This window comes from Microcebus murinus, chromosome 8 (genome assembly GCF_040939455.1).
Source record: "Microcebus murinus isolate Inina chromosome 8, M.murinus_Inina_mat1.0, whole genome shotgun sequence".
NCBI classification, from domain to species: domain Eukaryota; kingdom Metazoa; phylum Chordata; class Mammalia; order Primates; family Cheirogaleidae; genus Microcebus; species Microcebus murinus.
This window is the reverse complement of record NC_134111.1, coordinates 89184919-89208533: the sequence shown is the minus strand read 5'-3', so window position 1 is coordinate 89208533 and position 23615 is coordinate 89184919. Positions and strand designations below refer to the sequence as shown.

Sequence of the window (23615 nt, the reverse complement as noted above, 5' to 3'; positions counted from 1 at the left end):
CTTATTCCCAGCCTCTGAGCTGGCTGCAACCTGTCCTTTCCAACCCCAGCACCGCCTTCTGCTGAAACTGGAACAAGGAAGAAAGTTAAGCTCAAACCTCCACCCCCTCATCTTCCTTTCTTTGGTACCTGACAAAGATGAGAGAGGCCCTCGGACTAGTGAGCCTGGGACTCTCAGAGCCCAACTCCTCCTGCCTCCCATTTCCCGCAAGGCTCGAAGCCACCTTCTCCCACCACAGGACCCTTCCAGCTTGTCATCAGAACCCAGGAGGGCCAGGCGTCAAGACTCCCAGGTGCGCCCCCTACCTCCCCGGCAGCCCCCAGGCTGCTGGCCTGCGCAGCTGAGCAGGCGGCCCCTCCCTCCGCCGCCTGACACCCAATCAGAGAGAAACCGATCCGGCGGGGCAGGGCGCCAGGGGCCGGGCCCAGAATAGTGCTGCCCCGCCACAGTGTCGCACACTCGCTCTCCGTTGGGCCAGGACTGGCCACATGGAGCCCGAGCTGGAACGCGCACTGTGCAGGGTACGGGGTCCCAGGGGACTGGAGCTGGGCGGCTGAGGCCCGAGGATTGTGAGCACACCGCGTGATCATGTGTGTGTGTGTGTGTGTTTCTCTGTAAATAGGAGCATGGGGGTGTCTGGGTGTGTATGTTGTGACTGTGTGCAGCTCTACGTGTGTCTGAGGTGGGTGGATATGTGTGTTTGTGTGTGTGTCTGAGTGTGTGTGCGGCGCAGTGAGAAGGGGGACCTGTGGTGTGGGAACAGAAGGCGTTTTCCCCACCCCTTCAGACATTCTTCTCCCCACAGACGCCCTCCTGGAGCAGCCTTGGGGGGCCTGAGCATCAAGGTATGTAGACTGCCCCTCCCTGTGGCCTGGTCTCTTCTCCCACTTCATTTGTCCCCCACTTTTCTGGGACCCCCTCCTCCCCGCAAGCCCTCCCAGCCTGGCTTTGTCTTCTCTCCTTTTCCTTCTTTCTTCTTCATTGTTTCTTCTTCCTCTTTTTCTGTTGTGTTTCCTTCACCTCCTCTTTTCTCTTTTCAGAAGGAAGGGGGAGTCTGGAGTCTGAGCGTGGACCCCAGTCCTGACCTTACCACTTACTAGCTGTGTGATTTGGCACAAATTGCTTAACTTCTCTGAATTTCTGGTCTCTCCCTAGTGAAACGGGGATTATGAAAATACCTCCCTTATGAGGCTGCTATGAGTTTTGAATGAGAAATACGTTGGAGAAAAGCCCATTGGAAGCTTGAAAGATGAATTATTATTAATAACATTTTCATCGATTTTGTTGTATTACTCCCTATTAACCAAACAGGCCCCATTCCTCCTTCCAGAGATGAGCTTCCTAGAGCAAGGGGACAGCAGTTCATGGCCATCACCAGCTGTGACCACCAGCTCAGAAAGAATCCGTGGGAAACGGAGGGCCAAGGCCTCAAGATGGACAAGGCAGGAGGCCATAGAGGAAGGGGAGCCGCCGGGTCTCGGGGAAGGTGAGGCCAAGGCCAGTTTTGGGGAGGTGAAGGGCAGGGCAGTGGGAAGTCCCAGAGCCTGGGGCCAGGCTCTGCCTTGGCTTCCTCCAAATCACAGAATTGGACTCAACCTTCATCTGGTGGCCTCAGTCTCCCCACATGGGAGAGAACAGCTGTACCACTGTCTACAGCGACTCTCTGAGACTTGGCTTCCCCCTGCAAAATGGGGCCACAGCATCCTGGCTTTCCAAGGCAGCTGTGCAATCAACTGAGATAGCAGATGAAAAAGTGCTTTGGAAGATGGGGTTACTGTCCTTTCCCCTCCTCCTCCCAACAGGTTCCTGGGCCAGGCCAGCTGCTGAGTCCACTGGGCTGGAGGCCACATTCCCCAAGGCCACACCCTTGGCCCAAGCTGCTGCCTTGGTCAGAGTGGGCACCCCACCAACAGGGGACTTCCTCCCTTCTGACTGTGCAGCCTCAGCAGCGGGTTCCAGCACAGATGATGCAGAGCTGGCCTCAGAGTTCCCGGCCGCAGAGGCCTGGGGGTATGAGCTGGAAGGCCTGGTAGAAGAGAGGCCGGCCCCATGCCCGTCTCCACAGGTCCCGTTACCCAAGCTGGGCTGGGACGACGAGCTACAGAAGCCCGGGGCGCAGGTCTACATGCGCTTCATGCAGGAGCACACCTGCTACGACGCCATGGCAACCAGCTCCAAGCTGGTCATCTTTGACACCACGCTGGAGGTGAGGCCACAGTGCTGTCCCACCTAAGCTCAGTGTCCACCCGCATAGCACTGCAGCCACCACTCGCACCCTCCGAGATGCCCTGCCAGGCCATGTCCCTCTGCAAATCCCCTTCAAGGACTCCCTCTTAGCACATGGAGACCAGCGGGGGGAGGGAGGACTTCTGCTCTCTGTGGGCATCCCTCTGTCATCGCAGCTCTGCCACTTAGTATCTGTAGGACCTCAGGTCCATCACTTCACCCCTCTCATCTCGAAGAATGAGATCACCCTACATGGTTTGGGGGATTCTTGAGACAATTCAGCAGAAAGTGGGGATGCTTTACAAAGTATGAAGTGTGTGTAAGACACTGCAGGGTCACTTAGGACAAAGAGTAGGGGGCTCTTTTGGTAACAGAAAAATAGGATGAGCTCTGGTACCTGCTCTTCCATTAGGCTAAGCTACAAAATGTCTATGATTCTGCTCTTATCACCATTATGTAGAGCAGTGTTTCCCAAAGCATGGGATACGTCTATCTTCCATAGTACATATTTTGATCCTAGTGGTTCATGAACAAATAAGTTTATTTCAGTAGCTTTGTATTTATTTAATGTGTGTTAGAAAAATATAATCAGCATATATAGCTAGTACTGTTGAGGATGAGGCATGTATAGATAGCTAGTTAAGGACAAGGCTCAAAATGAGTCAATAGAAATTTTATTTAGAGAAAAATTATATAAATTATATAAACATGCAAATGGTATATAAGTAATTATACCTCTAGCACTTAGATCAGCAAAAACTCTATTGTGTCTGTGCACACATGACTCCCAAGTGGAAACACAAAGTTAGAGTTTCTCACACCCTGAAGTACTTGGTGAGGGTGTCCTCAGTGCCTTTGGCCACAAGCAGCCTGATCTATGTGGCAAATGTGCCCAAGACGGATCAAGTCTACTGCGTGCCATGACATGAGGAAGGCAAGCTTGTGAGGAGGAGGACTGGGAGAAGGTCCCACAGAAGGGCCCTGGCTGGGACAGCAGAGGGGATGGCAGGCAGGGGGGTGGGTGCCCACTGGGGGCAGTGGGAGAGCAGGGTACAGACCTCTTGGGACTCACCCTTGACAGTTCTCTGCTGCCCCTCAGATCAAGAAGGCCTTCTTTGCCTTGGTGGCCAATGGCGTGCGGGCAGCCCCTCTGTGGGACAGCAAGAAGCAGAGCTTTGTGGGTGAGGAGAGGCTGGGGAGGTGGCGGTGAGTGGAGAATGGGAAGGGGAGACCTTGTACGGTGGTTCTGGTGCTGAACTCTGACATGCCACAAGCTTGAGGGACCCTCGGGCTGAGCCGAGTCAGGGCCAGCGTGGGGGCAAGTCCACTCCTGGGTCTTGGGGTGGCTGGCTGGGGGACCTGGGCACAGTCTCCTCACCTATGAAATGGCCATGGCTGGCTGACCCCTTCCAATTCTGCTGCCTTATGGTGCCATGTAGCAAACACTGGGATGCTGGGTAGCAAAGGAGGAAGGAAGAGGAAGAAATAAAGGGAATAGGAAGAGGAGGGGGAAGAAGAGAGAAATTGAGGGGAACGTAAGAGGGAGAGCCCATCTTACGGGAGGGTCCTCATCCCATAGTCCCCACTGCCTCAGGGCACACACACTGGCAGGGCAGGGAGAGAGTCTGAGCCCTCCACCCGCCTCCCCCAAGGGCCCCAGGCTGACCCTCCTCCCGCCCCGCAGGGATGCTGACCATCACGGACTTCATCCTGGTGCTGCATCGCTACTACAGGTCCCCGCTGGTGAGGAGCGGGCTGCGAGGCCTGTGGGCGCCCAGGCGGGCTGGGGCGGAGGGGAGGCTTCATGGAGCCTGGTGCCCAAGGGGCCCACGTGTGACTCCTGGAGTGCTGTCTATGTCCCTAGGTCCAGATCCATGAGATTGAAGAACATAAGATCGAGACCTGGCGGGGTAAGCAGGGAGAGGGTACGAGAAAGGGGCTGTGTGGGTGAGGGTGGGCCAAGGGCCTGAGGCAGAGGATGGGCAGTGGTGGCTTCCTGGAGGGAGCAGGGGAGGAACAATAGGGAGCCTGAGGGTGCCCAAGGGGAGGGAAGTAGTCTGGGGTGCCGGGTGAGGCTGGGTGGCCAGCTCCCTTGGCCTGACCAACTCTGGCTTTTCTGCAGAGATCTACCTGCAAGGCTGCTTCAAGCCTCTGGTCTCCATCTCTCCCAATGACAAGTAAGCGTCCCCACCCGCCCACCGGGACCTCTTTCTCCCACTGTCCCCTTCCCTAGTCCCAGTCAGCGCCAAACTCGCCCCTCCACCCCATGCAACACACAGACAAGGCAGCCTTGGGGCCCTGTCCTCCTTTTTAGGGGACCAGGATGGAGGGTGTCTCTCCCAGGCTGCCTCCAGGCTCAGTGCTCTCACCCCCACAGCCTGTTTGAAGCTGTCTACACCCTCATCAAGAACCGGATCCATCGCCTGCCCATCCTGGACCCGGTCTCAGGCGATGTACTCCACATCCTCACACACAAGCGCCTGCTCAAGTTCCTGCACATCTTTGTGAGCCTGGGCCCCGGGGGGAGGAAGGGGGAGGTGACCAGAGGGGCTGGGAAGTCTTCAACCCTAGGAGTGGGGAGGGAGGGGCTGGGAGTCCTCTGGGGGCTGCTGGAGCCCTGATCGCCACCATCCCCACCCCAACCAGGGCGCCCTGCTGCCCCGGCCCTCCTTCCTCTACCGCACCATCCAAGATCTGGGCATCGGCTCATTCCGGGACTTGGCGGTGGTGCAGGAGACAGCGCCCGTCCTCACCGCCCTGGACATCTTTGTGGACCGGCGTGTGTCTGCGCTGCCCGTGGTCAACGAATGTGGTACCTGCACCCAGGACGAGAGGCTCTGGCCGGGCTGGGGCAGGGGAGCACTTTGCGGGGAGGACATGGGGCGGGCAGGAGTCTGTGTGGTATCTGCTGGGGGCCCAAGAAGGAGTGGGGGTTAGAGGCCTCTGCCTGCTCTGAGACTTGGGCCAGTTACTCAGCCTCTCTGTGCCTCAGTTTCCTCACTTGTGAAATGAGAATCTTAACACCCATCCTTCTGACTTCACAGGAGGATTTAAAAGATGACGCACAATAAAATGGACATAGTGAGAGGAAGCAGCAGAAGGGGACCTTGGGTCCCCAGCCAGACTTCAATTTCCTGCTCTAAAAAAGGGTTAGAGGGACTATGTGATTATTTCTTGGCCAGTGGCTGTAAAATATTTCAAACCTAAAATCACCACAATTAAGCTAGATATCAAGAAGTGTTCTTAATTTATTTTTTGATTATGAAAAACTTCAAATATGGGTTGAAATTCACCTGCTATGTTTGAAAAAAAGAGAAAATTAAATTTCTTTATTAAATATTATATATATATAAAAAAGAAAAACTTCAAATATATGAAAATGGTACAAAAATTGTATAATGAATCACATATATCCATTGCTTGGATTAACTATTTTTAACGTATTGCATAATCAGTTCATCTTTTTTCTGAAGTAATCCAAAGTAAATTATAGATATCATATCATTTTACTCCAAACACTTCAGTCTGCATCTTTTAAAATCAATTTTTTTCTATGCCAACTAACAAAGCTATGAATAATGTATAAATGTTGTCTAATATCCAATCCTTATTCTGATTTTGCCATTTCCTCAAGAATATGTATTTTTTACGTTGATTTGTCCAAAATAGGATGCAATTGAAGTAAGTCCATATTTTGCATTTGTGTCTTTTGTCCCTTAAGTCTCTTTAAATCTAGAACAGTTCTAGTCCCCCTTAATTTTCATGGTTCCGATGAGTTGAAAAGCCTGAGCGAGTTGTCCTGTAGGGTTCTCCACCTCCAGGTTTGTCTGTTTGCTCTCTAGAGCTGGCCTTTACCTCGATTCTCTACTCTTGTTTCCTGTAAACTGGAAATCAGATCTAAAGGCTTGATGAGATTCAGGCTGTACATTTTAGGCTAGAATGTTTCGTAGGTGATGCCCAGTCACTCACAATGCATCTCCACAGGAGGCATGACGTGAGGTTGTCTCACTCTCTGTGATGCTAAATTTGATCCTCGGGTTAAGGTAGTGGCAGCTTGGTGCCTCGTGTAAAGCCAGCAGCCCAGGGTCCTCTGCACAGCACCCTGGTTCTGATCCGAGCCTCTTCCCTGTCTGTCTCTCCCTGCCCCCTACCTGCCACCCTCTGCAGGTCAGGTCGTGGGCCTCTACTCCCGCTTCGATGTGATTGTAAGTGTCTGCTGGGAGCCGGGGGCGCTGCAGGGTATGGGGACTGAGGGTGAGGGTATGGGGACCGGTGGAGGGTATCTGTGGATCGGGGGACCATGGCAAGTGTGTAGGGGTGATATCTGTGGGGTTGGTGCCTAGGCGAGGGTGTGAACTAAGAGTCGTCCTTCTCTCCCTGTCCCAGCACCTGGCTGCCCAGCAAACCTACAACGACCTAGACATGAGTGTGGGAGAAGCCCTGAGGCAGAGGACGGTGTGTCTGGAGGGAGTCCTTTCCTGCCAGCCCCACGAGAGCCTGGGGGAGGTGATCGACAGGATTGCTCGGGAGCAGGTACCCGGTGCCCTCCAGGCATGACCCCAGCACACATGGCCCAGGCTTTCTGCCCGGCTCCAGCCATCTCCGTACATCAGGCACCTGGGCTGCCCTCCCATTTCATGACCAACTCCTGGCATCCACACTGGTCTGGTCTGCACCTGGTCCTGTCCATGGGTCCCTTGTGCCAATGGCCACAGCCAGTTGATCCCTAGAGCGGTCACAGCCATCCCTAACTGGTTCCTAGGAAACACTCTCCTTCTCCCCTACCATGTCAGGGTGTTTCCTGGATTCTTGGTACCAACCATCATCAGCTGCCCTAGCCCCACGGCTCTGCCCCCTCACTGAACGCTGTGGCCCCACAGGTACACCGGCTGGTGCTAGTGGACGAGACCCAGCATCTCCTGGGTGTGGTCTCCCTTTCCGACATCCTTCAGGCGATCGTGCTCAGCCCTGCTGGCATCGATGCCCTCAGTGCCTGAGGATGTCTGGGTCCTCACTCCCAAGCCACCTCCATACCCGGAAGCCAATGAAGGGAGCCGGGGGATCGGCCTTCATCTTCCCTTTCCCCGTTTGCTGGTGCCGCTCTGGTTCAGGTAGGCTCTGCCCTGGGCTAATCTAATCAGCCCCAGTCTTTCTGGGCTCCCAGATCTCAGTTTGGGACACCCTGAGAATGGGAACAGGCCCATTTTATAACTGAGCAGCCCCAAGAAAATAAGGATAAGACTTATAGGCCAGCACTTTGTCCCATTCTCAGCTGAGGTGACAAAAGCCCTCCTAGGAGGGCTGGACAGAGGCTGGCCTAAAAGCTAGGGCAGCAGTGTGACTTCAAGTTGTACGGGAAGGTTCACCTGTTCCCTCATGATTCAATTCTCACTTGCTGGGACTGCCATTAGAAGGAAGCAAGCTGTATAAACCTTTGCCATGTGGATTTCCATTCTCGGGAAGAATGAAGGCTTAAAGGGGGAGCGTCTACCTAAGTGCTCATCTCAGTAAATGTGACATGACCTCAGACTTCTTTCTGGTAGCATGTTTGCTAGGGGCTCGCAGAAGGTTGGGGCACAAAGTCCACCTGCTCGGCAGTGGGTGGTAAGACTCCCCTGCTGGAAAGGCACCGTCCCCTCCCTGTTTGGTCACTGTCTTCCCATCTCTTCGACACAGGCTTCTCCAGCCCTCCCTAACTGCCCTGCCTTGCCCGTGCTCCCGGAAGCCCTCGGGTATGCCAATGCACCGTGCGATGATGACAATAAGGAGAACAGCTGAGTCCACCCTGGAGGTCTCTGAACCAGAGGCACTGGGATTGCCCGTGTGCTCCGTACCCACGTGTACCCTTTCCCCCACCTGGGTCATGACTGGCCCCAGTGAGGCAGGGAGCTCACAGCCCACAGGCTTAATCAGCGGTTCCGGAGTCCCCCTCGAGCCACCAGCTTTCTGGGAGTCCCAGCTGTTCTCCCCAAGTTGTGAGGAACTTTACTGATTCCCCACAACTTTGCCACTGCCCTCCTACTCTCCCTGCAGTGTTATCGCTGCAGGGCTGCGGATCACCACGGAGCAGCAGTTGTTTACAGAACTGCCTGTTGGAGTGAGGCCCGCCTTCTGTTCTTGTCCAGAAAACTCCTTAGCATTCACCAGTGCCTCGTGTCCTCAGTCTCCAGCAATGGACAGCCTTGTACAAACCAAAAAGAACAATCCATGAACTTGGACTTTGTAGGTTTCACTCAAACAAAGATATGGTCATTTAACCTGAACTTGTGGCAAGATCCCTGTGCTTCCTGAATTCAAAGACACGAAGGAAATTTGACAAAGGCTGCAAATGGCATTTCTTTTGTGCATAGAGTGTTGCTCTACCAAAATATTTTTATCTTTTATTTACAACAAAACCATAAAGAAAATATTAATTACTTATGTAGTAGGTACAACTCAGTCTATAAATTCTAATCTGCAAGAAACATAACTTTATTTTGCTAACACTGATTGTAATTTCTATTAGGAACCCCATTTCGCCAGCTGATTAGAAATTAATATCAGTCACTTTGGGGGTCTCCCTTCACCTTTCCCTGGGGTTAAGCTCTGTGGAAAGGGGAGGCTTTTTTTTTTTTTATCTCTTTACCCAGAGCCACGCCCAAGAAGCCTCTAGCAAGTGGACTCTGAAAGGGGAGGTTTTAAGTAGTGTAAGACTTTGTTCCTCAGCCGTCATCATTCCTCCATGCCAGCACCTGCTAAAACATCCCCGTCCCCATCTGCTCATCAGCTGGTCTAGCTCCTTCATTACGACAAAGCCTCTCCGGGTCTGCCTGTGCTTGGGGCATGTGGGACGTTCTAGCCCCTAGCCCTGCACCCCCCTGGGCTTCAGGCAGCTCCACCAGGCTGCTCTGGGCCCATCTGCTGAGATGTACAGCCAGTGGCCTGCTCTGCTCCACGCTGGCTGTGTTCCTAGGCTCTAGCCAGGAAACGTGGGGCCCGGGGCTTTTCTATAATCTCCAAACCTATATGGAGTACTTGTCATACTCCCCTCTCTCTTCAGATGCAGCCACCTTTCTCAGGTCTCTTTTCTCAAGGACCCCAGAAATCCCTACAGTCTCTTTGCCCCTCAACCCCCACCAGCCTATAGAATCTTCAGTGGGAAAAAGAGGGGTCCTTTGTTCTCTAACCCATCATATATTCTTCCAAATCCGTTGTATCTGTCCTGAGTTCTTGCCACCCACCTTGAGGATGAGGCTTTTGAAATCCCAAAGCCAAGACTCGCTTCTGCTACGTCACTCTTTTCCGTGGCCATGGGCACCGCAGGTCCAGCTGTCCAGCGGGGGAGGGGGAGGTCAGCATCTCTAAAATGCGATCCTACCCCCTTTACTTCACAGAGCTACAGAGTGGAGACATTTGTACTTGATTGGTCAGGCAGTAAATGAAGGTATTTTCTCAGTAGGCGTTTTACCAAAACCTGAGGATCAGTGCTGGTCCTGCACTGGTCCTACTCAGGAAGGTCCAGAGGCTAGGGCCCAAGGGGGAAGATGAGATGGGAGTGGTCATGGGGTCTAGGCCAAGGGAGGATCTCTCCAGTGACAGTGCCCTTGGGGAGCCTGGGGCAGGTGACTCCAGTCTCAGCCAGCTCTGGGCAAGTGTAACAGGCCAGTCCTTTGAGGCTGTGCCTCTGGGTGGCTCCATGTGATATAGACCTTCAGTGGGAGAAGCAAAGGCTGCGGCCAGCAGCTGGAGGCAGGCACTCCTGCTCCCCTGGGATCTTCCTGAGAGCAGGTGCGTCTCTGCCTGTTTGCGTACCACCCTGGGGACCTGGTAGTTTTCCCCCTTGGGCCCTTCTGTGAGGGACCATCCCACCCTCACTGCCTCAGACCCTCCTCTGGTCACAGCTTGGCCCTCTGCCCCTAGCCCAGCCCTTCCAGCCATCCAGTGGTGGCTGGACAAGGGGCCCAGAGCTGCCACGGGGGCAGCGACTGCCTCCACTCCAGCTCTGCATTCTAGAAGCTCCCTGTGTGCACCTGCCCTGCTGTCCCCTCTGTTCCTGCCTTTGCCCCCCACCCCTCCTCAAACTTCCGTGGCCTCTCTGAGGTGCCGTGGCCCCCTTCGCCTTCTTGTCTCTCTCCTCACCGTCTCTCAGCAGTTCTCAGCTCTGGATGTGCATCAGGATCACCAGGGAAGCTTTGTAAAGTGCAAGTTCCAGGGCCCCATTCCTAGAGATGCTGATTTCCTGATTTGGGCGTGGGACCTGGGCAACTGTATTTATTTTCTATAAAAACTACAGACATGGTTAATAATACATGATGAGCATGTAACCGTGCTGAGAAATAAGGATGCCTCATTCTCATAGTTAGTAAAATCATTCATCACATTAGTGGGCCTGTCTATTACTTATTCATGACTGAGGGTTGCAACAAGCACTGGCTAAGAGTAGCCGCACAGCATGGAAGGTGTCCAGTCCATTACCATTCCCACTGCTCTTCTCCCAAACGGCCTTAAATACAAACGTACTCAGTACAATGTCATGTATGTCTCTTCCACTACAGCAATTGTTAAAGTTTCCATTTGACATGCATATTAAACCTGGAGTCATAAATAGTGACCTGGAAATAGACTCCTATTACCAAGACAAAATGCCTTCAGAGCTAAAACTTCCATAGAACATGAATGTGTTAGACAGGCAACATTGGGTACCCTGTCTATTCTTTTTTTACTCACAAGAGGGCCACCTCATTGTTTAGGAAGACAAAGTGCTTTCTTAAAGTCTTACCCCAAAATATGGATCCTAATTTGGCCAACAAATTCAAACTAGCTGTCATAGGAGTAACCAGATGTGTCATTCTTCTCAGCCGAAGGTACGTCTGCTGTGCTGAATCAATGATCCTAAATCCACTATTATTCTTCTTTCCCCTATAGAGGCAGGTCAGGGTGGGCTAACAGGACCCTCACTGTGATTCTCGGGAACCCTGAGCCCCTGAGACTTTCAGACTCTGGAAGACACTGGTGGGCTTTGTGCCAACCTCACCAGGGCTGGTGCTTTGCAGCCTCAAGAGAGAAAGCTGCAAGGGAAGGAGCCCAGGCTATGGCACGTCCCTCCCCGTGCTAGTATGTGTTTGAATGAATCACTGTCAAAGAAAGTAACTTTTTCTTTTTTAATCAAGGGCATACTAACTAGAAATTTTTTTCTTTTTGTCTTCTTTTTTTTGACTTTTTCATTTACATTAAGTAAGTTTTGCCCAGGCATTGTGGTGGAATATAAACAGAGAAAAGTCATTTTCAACTCCAAGATTAAGCAAAAGACTTTCATGTACACTTATGGCAGATGCATTTCTCTATAAGTATAGCATATAGCAATAGAAATCTTTTAAAAATAATAATAAAAAAAAAGTATAAGGAGAAGCTCTCTCTGGCCATGCTGTATTTTGTTTTTCTCTGCTCTGGGTGGGAGTCTTTGATTCTCTTCTTCCAATTCTGTATCTGTGGGCTTTCCGGCAATGGCTCCTATGAGCAAGTTAACATTTGTGTTAATGACAGTTAAGCTCTTACATCTTGTGCTCTATCACTGATGGCAAAACTTTTCTGGGGGGAGCCTCTGAAGCCGTGCCTACACCTCATCAAAGTGTGAGGAAATACAGCCTGCTCTTTCATTCACCCTAGCGAGGACTTCATTGCTTCACTAATCTGCTTAGCTCATTTCCCCTCTGCATTTATAACTTCCTATTTGAAGTTGGATTTTAGGCCCTGGAGATGCACAGCAGGGCAGCGCTGCCTCCCAGTTCTGAAGCATCAGGAACCCTCAGGAATCTTCTGGATTTCTTGATTACATTGGCAGCTATTTCTACAATAATCTTACTAAACTGATCCACATGGTTTTTTTTTTCACTTGAGATATAATTTACATACCACAAAATTTACCCTTTCAAAATGTACAGTTCAGTGATATTTGTTTGGTATATTTACAAAGTTAGGTACTATTTAATTCCAGAATGTATTCATCACCCCAAAAAGAAATCCAGGGGGGCCCATTAACAGTCACATCCCCTTTTCCCTTCCCTCACCCTCAGCAATTAGTAATTTATTTTCTGTCTGTATAGATTATTTGCCGATTCAGGACATTTTGTGTGCGTGGGATCATACAATATGTGGGTTTTTTTGTTTTTGTTTTTGTTTTTTTGAGACAGAGTCTCGATTTGTTGCCCAGGCTAGAGTGAGTGCCGTGGCGTCAGCCTAGCTCACAGCAACCTCAAACTCCTGGGCTCAAGCGATCCTCCTGCCTCAGCCTCCCGAGTAGCTGGGACTATAGACATGCGCCACCATGCCCGGCTAATTTTTTATATATATTTTTTAGTTGGCCAATTAATTTCTTTCCATTTATAGTAGAGACGGGGTCTTGCTCTTGCTCAGGCTGGTTTCGAACTCCTGAACTTGAGCATCCGCCTGCCTCGGCCTCCCAGAGTGCTAGGACTACAGGTGTGAGCCACTGCACCCGGACGGTTTTTTGTTTTTTGTTTTTTTGGCTTCTTCACCTCAGCATAATGTTTTCAAGGTTCATCCATAAGGCAGCGTGAATCAGTACTTCATTCCTTTTTTAGGGATGAATAATATCACACAGCGTGGATAGACAAGATCTTCAAAGATTTTGATGTGAGATTAGCCTGTAAGTTCGTTAACTGAGCTGCAGACCATGAACGCCGACACGCTCTTGCTACGCAACCCCAGTCCAAGTCACATCATACACACCTCCCCACACCCAAGTGCCAGCACTCCGGGCTTCACGTGGCTTCGGCAGCTCATCCCAGCCAGTTTGAAGGGGCAGAACACAGGGGAAGACAGAAGTCCACGCTGGTTGACTTTGTGACAGAGATCTTGGCACTCTCTGAGCCCAGCCCCCATCCTCTGTATTTCATAGGCAGCTCTCACTGGTGAACCCACTGCCAGGTGGGGCTGAGAGCCTGCCCTGCTGATCAGGAGTTCCTCCCAGTCCCCTCCAGGTTCCCCTTCTCAACGCAAAAAGCTCTGTGTCCTCCCCTCTTCTCTCCCTCCTATTCCAGTCTCGTTTGGCAGACATTTATTAAGCACCTCCTAGGGACTAGACACAGTTAGACACTGGGATCCAAAATTAGAGGAGCTTGATTTGTGCCCTCCAGGGGGGTCACAGCAGGTCAGGGAGACAGTGGGTCAGCAACAAGGTGGACGTGCTGAGCGCTCGGTTCTCTAATGGGGGAGGGGTAAGGAGGACACAAGGATTGCTCAGAGAGGTCAGGGAGGGCTTTGCAGAGGCGGCGACATTTGAGCTGAATCCTAAGGAAGAGCAAGCTCTCTGGATGACATGACAGTTGGGGGAAGAGGGTGTTCCAAGAGTGGGGACAGTGAGTACCAAGTATTGAGGCTGGAAAGGGCATAATGTGCTCAGGGAGATGCAAGGAACTCAGGTTCAGCTGTGGAAACGTGTCCACAGTCAGGGAGGGTGCCAGAGCACAGTGAATCCTACAAGCCGCAGTAAGGACTTTGGACTTGGCCTGAGGGCTAAGGGCAGCCTCTGAAGGATTTTAAACAGGGCATTGACACTATTTTTAAAATGGGTTAAAACTCTGATTCCCATAGGCGTAAGAATGTGAACCTTATTTTTTTTTTCTATGACTCAGCTGAAATGTACACCTGGGACGGGGACTCACTGGGTTTCCACTCGTTTGGTACGGTGCACTGGATCTCAGTGCAACCCACTTTCCTTCTAGTGGGCTCCCTGTCCTAAAGAGACCAGAAAGCTAACAACGGCAATGCCCAGACTCCCTTGCAGCTAGTGTTCCAGGTGGGACTTAGGTTCCACCTCCCAGATGTACATGAGAGATTTGGAAGGTGGAAGTGAGGCAGAGGCTTCTGCTTTCCCGGCTGTCAGGGCGGTCGGGGGCATTAGCAGAAGTCCCAGCCCAGTTACTACTGGCCACATGGGTATTGAGGGCAGGATGGGGGTCATCATTTTTTTTGCCAGCACAGACATAGTTGATATGAAGTCCCTCCAGAGCCAGTAGTTACGGTGATAATGTCTTGATTCTCATCCTCCTGATTGTAGTCACGGTGGTGCTCCCCAAGGTGGTTGATGCCTGCTAGAGGTCAACTCTAGCCTGGTCTAGCTAGAGCTCTTCCAACAGTTTTGTAGCACCCTATGTAGCATGCCCATGTTCTGTTCAAATAGGGTGCTTTCTATTATCTACAACTGCGACTTGACTGACACAGGGCCACTCTCAGGTGCTCAGGAGTCACTCTGCAGCTCCTCCTCTGGCATGGCCTCAGCCGGTGCCACGTGAAGGTAAGGCCTCTCTGTGAGGTCTGGGGAAGCCCAGGGTGTTCTCAGCTCTGAGAAGGGAGGCAGCTGTGTCTCCTGCCATGGTTCAGTGGAGAAAAAGCATTCCCCAAACCCAGAAAGGAGTTCGAAGGCTGGGTAGTCAAAAAGAATAAGTTCTCCAATAATTAATAAAAGTTCCTTTATTTTATACTGTGCCCAAGGACAAGCAATGTGATAAGAGGGTGGCCTTTTGTGTGAGAGGGAGTTGCTCGAAAAAATAAATGTGGCAAAAGCTCAGGGTTCTGGGCAAGTACACTGAGTTCATCCAGCCTCTTGAATCTGGCAACCTCTTTCTCTCCCTCTTTGAGACATGGCAGTGGCCAGGAACTACTGTGCCAGGGCTGGAGCCTCTGGGACAAGCCCCACAATGCAGGGGCCCAGCTCAGCACTGTCTCTTCAGGAAACGCAGGCCCACCTTCTTATTGGGAACCAAGACGATGCGGGCCACACTCTTCACCTCCCCTGTCTCCGGGGCCAGGACCACCTCGTAGTGCTGGATGAGCTGGGAAGTCAAGAGCATGCGGGGCAGTTAGAGTCCCCCATCCACTGCCCCTGTGCACACTCCTACTCTGCGCCTCCCTTTCTCGCCTCCCCAGGTCTCCTTCACCCCTCCCCGGCCCACACACCCCTCCAGCCCCTCCGGCTCACCCTTGCCAGCAGTAGCTGCATCTCCAGCTCTGCAATCCTGCGGCCCAGGCAAGCCCGGACCCCATAGCCGAAGGGCACAGAGCCAAAGGGGTGCTGGGCCTTGGAGCTATCATGCTGGCTGTTCCTCAGCCAGCGGTGGGGCTGGAAGCTCTCAGGCTCAGAGAAGGTGCTGGGGTCCCGGCACACCACGTAGTGGCAGAACACAAACTGGGTCTATAAAGGAAGAATGGGCAGCATGAATCCATCAGCTCGGGGCTGCAGGGCACCCCTGGGCACTCGGGTTCTCTAGCCCCACTCACGTTCTTGGGGAATAGGAAGCCACCAACTTCAACTTCCTTCTCCATGATGACCCGGGAGTTTGTGGGGACCACAGGGTAGAGGCTGCAGGAGAAAAAAAGTCTAGGGCCTGCCTGTGGATGCAAGGAGGGCAGCATGCCCAAGCCTTCCCCACCTCTCCCAGCGCACCCTGTCCCTGTCCCTCGCCCCAGCCTGCCGGGTCCCCTCCCATTCCCACCTCTGACTCCTCCCACACATAGACACCATGCTCCTGCGAACAGCATCCTACCGCAGAGTCTCCTTAAGCACAGCTTTGAGCAAGGGCATGTGGGCAAAGTCCTTGTGCTGGGGCACCTGCCCAGCTGGCACCACGCCCACCACTTCCTCATGCAAGGCCGCCTGGATCTCTGGGTTCTTTGAGAGGTGGTACAGGGCCCATGTCAGCGTGTTGGATGTCTAGGAGGTAGAGCGGGAGATGAAGTGAGCAGGGATTTCTAGGAAACAGGCCAGTAGTGGGAGGGTGTATGAGTGGATGTGTGCAAAATGTGGGAGAGAATCAATTTGCCACAAGTATGGCAAGAAAAGGCATGAAGGTTCGTGGGGACCTCCGTGCCAAACAGGAATCCACAGTGGGATGAGGACCAACATGACGGAGGATAGCGTCTTAGCAACAGCAGGGGACTGCAGCAAAGAGAAACCCAAGGGAACAAAAGCACTAGAAATAGGTCCCATAGAGAAAGAAGGTGCTTGTGGACAAGCTTCCAACTCTCCACTTAAATTCCAGCAAGAGAGAGTCAGATTAGATTAGATGTGGGATGAGACTTCCCAGCTGTCAGAGACAGTGAGGAGGCTCCAGGTGACCAAATCCCCCTTACAAGGGGACCATTCCCCGCCCACCTCAGCGGGGCTGGATGAGCCCTCTCTCTTCCTGCTAGTGCTGCATCCTCGAAAAAGATGCAAGTATTTCGAGGGATTAAGGTCAGCACCAGGTGGGGGATGATGGGAATTGGTTCAGGATGGGAGGTGGGAGCCCTGGTCTCCTCACTGGCCCCCTCACACACCGTGTCCACTCCAGCAAGGAGCAGCTCAGGCAGGCTGCCCAAGGCATCACGAGAACTGAGCTTCCCGCTGGTCAGCAGGGAGTGCAGGTAGCCAGACACCTGGACCCCATCTGGCCCCGCTGTCTGTAGCTGGGCCTCCAGCTCCTTGAGTTTCTGATCAATCAGCTTCTTCCCTGTGAGGGCAATGGAGAACAGGAAAGGACAAAGTCAAAAGTCATGATCTTCAGGAACCAACAGCCACTCCAACAGCTGGTAGCATGAGGGAGAAGGTCCTGGGAGAGACTGCTAACGCACAGACCTGGGAGCCACCTCCATCCTTCTTCCCTGGCCCCCAGTCCTCCTCACCAAAGGAGAAGATGGTGTTCCAACCATCCAGGTACCACTTCCAGAAGGGCAGCAGGGGACGGGTCCACTTGGGAAGGAAGGTGGCATAGACCGAGTTCTGGAACATGAGCCCAACAGATCTGACGAAGGTGGCGGTGTCCTCAGGGATCGACTGCTCCAGGCAGCCCACACGTTTCTCAAACAGGATGTAGCAAATAGCTGGGTAGTGCACAGAGGCCGTCACAGGAGGCAGAGACAGGGCACACAGAACCCAGGGGGACTTGCGGAGGGGGACGACCTCTGACCCATTCCCACATCCAGCCCCTCTCCCAGCAAGGGTACCTTCCAAGGCAAAGTAGTAGAAGGAGTGAGCCATGTCGGGCACATGGTCTCCCGAAGCGCTCTGTGCTCGAGTCTGGTCCAGTCGAATCATAAAGTCATCAATCACCTCATTGAGAGCATCCGTATAGAGCATAGCCTCAGTTGGCTTCAGCAACCGCTGGTTCAGAGCCTGGCGCAGCTTGTACCAATCATGTCCCTCCCTGCAGGGACACAGAGGAGCGGCACACACGCAAACCTCTGATGGGGGTTCAGCTAAATGAGGCCTTTCCACCCTGAGACCCCCACAGAGCCAAAGGAATACTCTTAGCATTCAGAATTACAGAATTACCAAAATCTCAAACAACAGTGGAAGCAGGTAAAATGGACATCTAGAACCAGACTGCCTAGGGTCAAATCACAGGGCTGACCATTACTGGCTGATGACTTAATTCCTATATGCCTCAGTTTCCCCATCTATAAAATGAAGATAATAAGAGTTCCCTTTTTTTTTTTTTTTTTTTTTTTTTTTTTTTTCTTTTTTTTTTATTTTTTATTTTTCCTGGATCTTAATGCACAGAAAGAGTTCCCTTATTAATAAGCCCTATCTTAGTAGGAACTGTTCAGGTCATTAAAGTGCTTAGCTCAGTGCCTGGCACATGGTGAATGCTTAATGAATGCTGACTGTGATGGTCTTAAAATTATATAATATGACTCTGGAATCGTCCATGTGTGAAATAATGGGGAGCCGCAGTGGTCCCAGTTCCTCTGTGTGGAGGCTGAGGAATAAAGGAGGAGCAAGTTAAGGCTCCTGGGGTGCTCAGGGTCTGGGCCTTTGTGCTCTGCTGGGTTCAGTGGGTCAAGGGCACTCGAGGCCCACCAGGCAGATGCCCCAGACCCTCTTCCCACAGCCATGGGGTAGATGGTCAGGCGCCCACCCTGGGTAGGCAGAGATGCTCGCCTGGGTGTGAACATGCTTCCCATAGAGGGGCTGAATGTTCAGGGCTGCCACCCTCAGCTGTCCCTCAAACCTATTACCATTCCTAAGCAAGCTGAGTGCTAGTCCATTTTTTTTAAAGCTAGTTGCAGAGCAATAAGTACAATGTGGTCCAATATTAAGAGGAGGAGTGGCCGGGAGTGGTGGGTCACGCCTGTAATCCTAGCACTCTGGGAGGCCAAGGCAGGCGGATTGCTCGAGGTCAGGAGTTCGAAACCAGCCTGAGTGAGACCCCGTCTCTACTAAAAAATAGAAAGAAATTAATTGACCAACTAAAATATATATATACAAAAAATTAGCCTGGCATGGTGGCGCATGCCTGTAGTCCCAGCTACTCGGGAGGCTGAGGCAGTAGGATCGCTTGAGCCCAGGAGTTTGAGGTTGCTGTTAGCAAGGCTGATGCCACTGCACTCACTCTAGCCTGGGCAACAAAGCGAGACTCTGTCTCAAAAAAAAAAAAAAAAAAAAGAGAGAAGGAGAGAAAATCCTACATACCCAAATTATACTTGCATGCTTCTAGATAAAGCAGGGGTGGGAGTAAGGGGGACGGGAGATAATATTTTATTATTGGAATTGTTACAATAAGTATTAAGATAGAATTTTAAAAACCAATAAAGTTTTAAAAAGAAAAATTGTATTTTTATTATTAAAAAGTATTTATTTAAATGAACTTCAGCACTCCCGGGAATTCTCTTTATTATGTTGGGGAAAAGCTGCAAAAAGATAAACTAGGTTGGGCGCCATGGCTCACGCTTATAATCCTAGCACTCTGGGAGGCCAAGGTGGATTGCTTGAGGTCAAGAGTTTGAGACCAGCTTGAGCAAGAGTGAGATCTCATGTTTACTAAAAATGAAAAATTAGCTGGGTGTCAAAGCAGCAGCCTATAGTTCCAGCTATTTGGGAGGCTGAGGCAGGAGGATCACTTGAGCCCAGGAGTTTGAGGTTGCTGTGAGTTATGATGAGGCCACTGCACTCTACCCGGGCGGACAGAGTGAGACCCTGTCTCGCACACACAAAAAATATAAACTAAAAGCATTGCTGAAAAAGAAAGAAAACTAAAATAGACCCATTTATTGGAACATCAGGTTGTAGGTGTTGCTCCAAGAGTAAAACTCTCCCAACAGGAGAAATCAGATTTGCAGAACTTAAATGAGAGCATTTCTGTGGATGCTATCTTAGGGAAACAATGCCTCAAAAATGAGATTTTAAAATATATGTTAAAACAAAACAAAAAACCCACCAAACTTATCATGGGTTAGCAAAATAGCTTTTAAACACACACATATGATATATTCAGGAAATTGGCTTTAGAGTAAAAAAAAAAAAACTTATTAGATCACAAAGAGGTCTACATAATGTTCCGCTCCAATTATCAATCTGAGCTGTCAAGTCAGAGGTGTCCTGGCCCAGTGAAATTCTAGCACCTAAACTTTGCCCTCGGGACCAGATGTCAAGTTAAAATTGTCTTGAAGAACAGATATTCTGTACCCTGTTCTCAGAACTTTGAATAAAAGAATTATTATTTTAGTTCTGAAACTGTCTACCTGGAAAGGAACCAGGAAAAAGAAAGAAAAACATGCAATGGGAGAATGAATGTACGGGCAGCAAAGACAGGTAAAATGAACCCTCCAAACAGTTCACTTTCTTTCCAAAAGTATCAAGTATGAAACCCTATCTCAAACAAAAATAAAAATAAAAAAATAATACCAATGTGTCAAGGTCATAAGTTTTTAAGTTCCGAATGAGAGAGATCTATTCCACCATTTGCTGGTTGTGTCATTCTTGACACTGATGAAAAACCTCTCTGGCCCTCGATTTCTTCATCTATAAAACAGGGATAACAATACTGTCGAGTTCACGGGCTTGTAGTGAGGATGGGATGAAATAGTAAATATGAAGAGAGTAGCCTGACGCCTGGCATGTCATACACGCGTAGTGATGATCATTGTGGTGGCCGCCACCGCCACCAGCACCAGAATCAATTTTATTCCCTTAAGAAGTGACTAAACCATAGATGTCGAGCAACTGGGAAGCCTGGGGAGCCATTTACTGTTTTTACAGTTCTGTTAACATCCTAGAGCAAAAATAAGGCTGTGACACACCCAGTTTACACCCTATGGCATTGGGAGTAGTGGTTTATTGCCAATGATTCCCAATTATCTACTGCTATTAGCACATGAGTAAATAATATACTCAGTTCGTCTTTCAATTTGCTGCTGCCAATATAGTCTTAACTTTTCTAGGCATAACTTCAAGGCTGACACCTCCATCTGTCTCTGTGTGCGGACAGCCTACATGAAAGTCACCACCAACACAAGTGTACAGTACATAACTTGGGACACTTTTTAAAAAATTAAATTGAGCCTTCCCAACTAATATAGTCATGATGTTTTTTCAACTATAAGCAGGTATGTTCCATTATGATTGGAGTTAACATATTTTCAACCATAATGCAGAAAAATGGAGCTAGAAAGGCCCTAGGGACACTTTGGAAATACCCTAGTTCAAACCTCCTGTTGTACAGATGAGTAACTTAAGGCCGAGGAAGGGGAAATCATTCATTTGTCTAAAGTCACACAATAGATGAGGGGAAAAGCCGATGAATGCTCCCCGGGCTTCAGCTCATCCCAGTGACTGCTCTCTAGACTGTCAGGCTCAGAGGATGCCAGGAGATCCCACTGTGCCCATTACCCAGATGCCTGCCCTGTGCCCACTGTCTTTTGACCTGGCCCTCTGGGGCCCTGTTCCAGTCCCTTCCGGCCCCAGCTCACGTGGTAAAGGGTCCGTAGGCCAGACCGTGCAGGTCCCGGTGCTCCTTCCATAGCTCCATGTCGTTCCGTATTGGGTACTTGCCCTCTTGCCGCATCACTTGCTCCATGAGTGGGGCACTGGCCAGGTTCACAAACGTCCGAGGCCCTATGCTGGACATCCAAATGGGACCATACTTGGCCTTGTTCAGCATCTGCAGGGTTCAACCAAAGCTGAATAACTGGGCCCAGCCGGGCAGACACTTCTGGGCGAGGAAAGAGGATGGGGCGGGGTGGTCTGATAGCTGTACTAGAACGAGTGGGCCAGGTAATGTACATTGTGTAACAGGTAGGCACTGGGATGGCCTGTGGTTCCAGGGGAAGAGCACTAAAAAAATGGGCACACAAGGAGCTAGAATATTGGGAGCAATGAGTTATCTGGTGGAACTGGGGGAATTGAGGTCCTTGGAGGAAGGAGTGTTTGGGAAAATGGCATATGTGGCACGCTGAGGTATGTTGAGGTTTGGGGTCCAGCATTTTAGGGAAACTGAGCCCTTTAGTGAAGTGTGGTATAAAGACTATGGCTTCTTCTTCATGCTATTTAAATCTATGGCAGCTTGCTGTCAATGAGAAGAAGGTAAATGTCTGTGTAACCGATAAGAAAAAATAAATACAAGTAGAAACTACAGAAAAAACAAAAAGCTAGAAGACAAAGTCAGGGTACAAATATGAAGTAAGCAATGTGGTATGAAGTTTTTTTTTTTTTTTGAAAAATAAAAAAACTTATTGGTTGTGTTAAGTAATGTAATTCTCAAATATTTTATTTAGACTAAAGCATTTGACAATTCATAGCATCTATGAAATTGATATTGCTACAATGTTTTTGAAGCTGCTGAAAATGAGGGAGAAAAGAAATACATGTTGATTTTGGTGGGGTAAAATGTAAAAAGAAGCCGCAAATCCTGAGACTAAATATACTGTCTAAATTTACACCTACAAACAGAAAGAAAATAGAACATAGTGGTTTCCCAGGTACTTCATCTTTCATGATTTGTTAGTGAAGAGATTTTAAGAGGATCAGAATTTGCCCTAGCATAGAAATTAGGCCAAAGAGCTTCTGTAAAAGAGACATGAAAATTATTACACAGAAGAGGGCAATCATTCAAATTATAGAAAGAAACCTCACCCAACCCATAGTCCAGAAAATGCCAACCTTACTGGATGTTACTATTGGCATTACAAATTGGATTCTCCTAGGACCAATGCACCCTAACTGCCCCCCATATATCACCCAGTTGCCCAGACGCCACCCTGAACTAATGGCTATCTAAATAAGAATATGTAATATTTGTATTTCTAGAGAAATATTGCATGGGCAGATATGGAACTAATTACAGTGATTACTATGGGAGGGTCGGGGCACAGCAATGGGAAACTGCTTAACGTATATCATATGTTATATTGTTTTGAGTTTTAACTATGATAATGTATTACCTGTTCAAAAGGTTTAAAATACCTGTTTAAAAAGTATTACCTGTACCTTCTAAGATCTAAAGGGAAAAAAAGAAATAATATTTTCTGAAAGAGTAAGTCACCTGCCACTGATCAGATAATTCCAGAAGGCAGGAAAACTTCACTGAACCTCTGAATTCATACAAACGCTCTTTAGATTTATAAGTGGGCCCTACACATATTCGTTTTCCTTTGAATGAGTTTTGCTGGTTTTTCTTAAAGTTTCCTTTTAAAAAAATATTTACATACAGGTCTATTTTTCTTTATTAAATTCCTTAGGAGATGTATCCTGAAAGTAGGCTTAATTTGTGCTTCTAGTTTAGTTTAAGACATTAATAATAATAATGCACATATTTAACAGGTGCATAAAAAATAAAATTGCACATATTCCCACAGGGCTGATCATAAACCAGACACTGTTCTAAGCACTTTACTTACATTAGTTCATTCGATGTTTGGAGTAGGTTTAACATTACCATGATTTTGCAGATGAGGAAACTGAGGCCCAAAGAAAGTGCTCAAGGTCACTTTACCAGTAAGTGGCAGAGGCAGAATTCAAACTCAGACCACCTGGCTGGAGGCCATGCTTTTGACCACTTACCCCACGCATCCCTGAGAAAATGACTATGCCCTTGTAACTGGGCACAAACTTAAGGCCCTTTAAAAATATGTGCTGTTTTAAAACCACAATAACTATGCAATAACCCAGGGCTCCTCGACTGTGGCACTGTTAACATTCGGGGCTGGCTAATTCTATGTTGTGCAGACTGTCATGTGCATGCAGGATGTCCAGCAGCATTCCGGGCCTCTATCTACCAGTACTCTGCCCCCTCTGAACTGTGACAACCAAAAATGTTTCCAGACTGTGCCAAAATGTCCTCTGGGGCGGGGGGGTGGGGTGGGTGGGGGGGGTGGCAGGCAAAATCACCCCAGGTTGAGAACCACTGCAATAAATCCACCCTCTTAATATGTCTCTTAATTCTTTAATTTTAGAGGACTCTTCTTAAGAAATAATATATCATTTTGAAGAAATATTTATCTAAAGTTTGGTTTCTTTTCATTCCATTAAGTTCAAGTAAAATTACATTTAATATATTAATAAAAATGTGAACAGTGGTTACCTCAGTGGTGGTAAACAACACTTTACAGAAAAACTTATTCTTCTTTTTACTGTG

General features: G+C 49.6%; 2 protein-coding genes across 3 annotated transcripts in view; one reads left to right on the top strand and one right to left on the bottom strand.

Annotated features, from left to right (window-relative positions):
- Positions 1–407: 407 nt before the first annotated feature.
- Positions 408–8489, top strand: PRKAG3 (protein kinase AMP-activated non-catalytic subunit gamma 3). 2 transcript variants are annotated; one of them, XM_012740284.2, is made up of 14 exons: positions 408–521; positions 806–845; positions 1331–1486; positions 1941–2206; positions 3326–3407; positions 3911–3969; positions 4091–4136; positions 4349–4403; positions 4604–4730; positions 4873–5038; positions 6394–6431; positions 6613–6759; positions 7107–7337; positions 7903–8489. In XM_012740284.2, the coding sequence occupies exons 1-13, from the start codon at positions 489–491 to the stop codon at positions 7221–7223; spliced, it is 1332 nt and encodes a 443-aa protein (XP_012595738.2). In that variant the 5' UTR covers positions 408–488; the 3' UTR covers positions 7224–7337; positions 7903–8489. The 2 variants fall into 2 exon arrangements, with proteins under 2 accessions (XP_012595738.2, XP_012595735.2); XM_012740281.2 differs by having other exon boundaries at positions 1803–2206.
- A 6190-nt stretch (positions 8490–14679) lies between these two features.
- CYP27A1 (cytochrome P450 family 27 subfamily A member 1) overlaps positions 14680–23615 on the bottom strand; it is a 37980-nt gene continuing 29044 nt past the window's right edge. The window contains exons 2-9 of the mRNA XM_012740285.3: positions 20953–21143; positions 17209–17408; positions 16888–17085; positions 16543–16715; positions 15771–15937; positions 15505–15586; positions 15206–15418; positions 14680–15059 (exon numbers count right to left, since the gene is read on the bottom strand). Coding sequence (XP_012595739.2) covers positions 14940–15059; positions 15206–15418; positions 15505–15586; positions 15771–15937; positions 16543–16715; positions 16888–17085; positions 17209–17408; positions 20953–21143 — 1344 coding nt within the window. The 3' untranslated portion in view covers positions 14680–14939. The remainder of the gene's footprint in view (positions 15060–15205; positions 15419–15504; positions 15587–15770; positions 15938–16542; positions 16716–16887; positions 17086–17208; positions 17409–20952; positions 21144–23615) is intronic.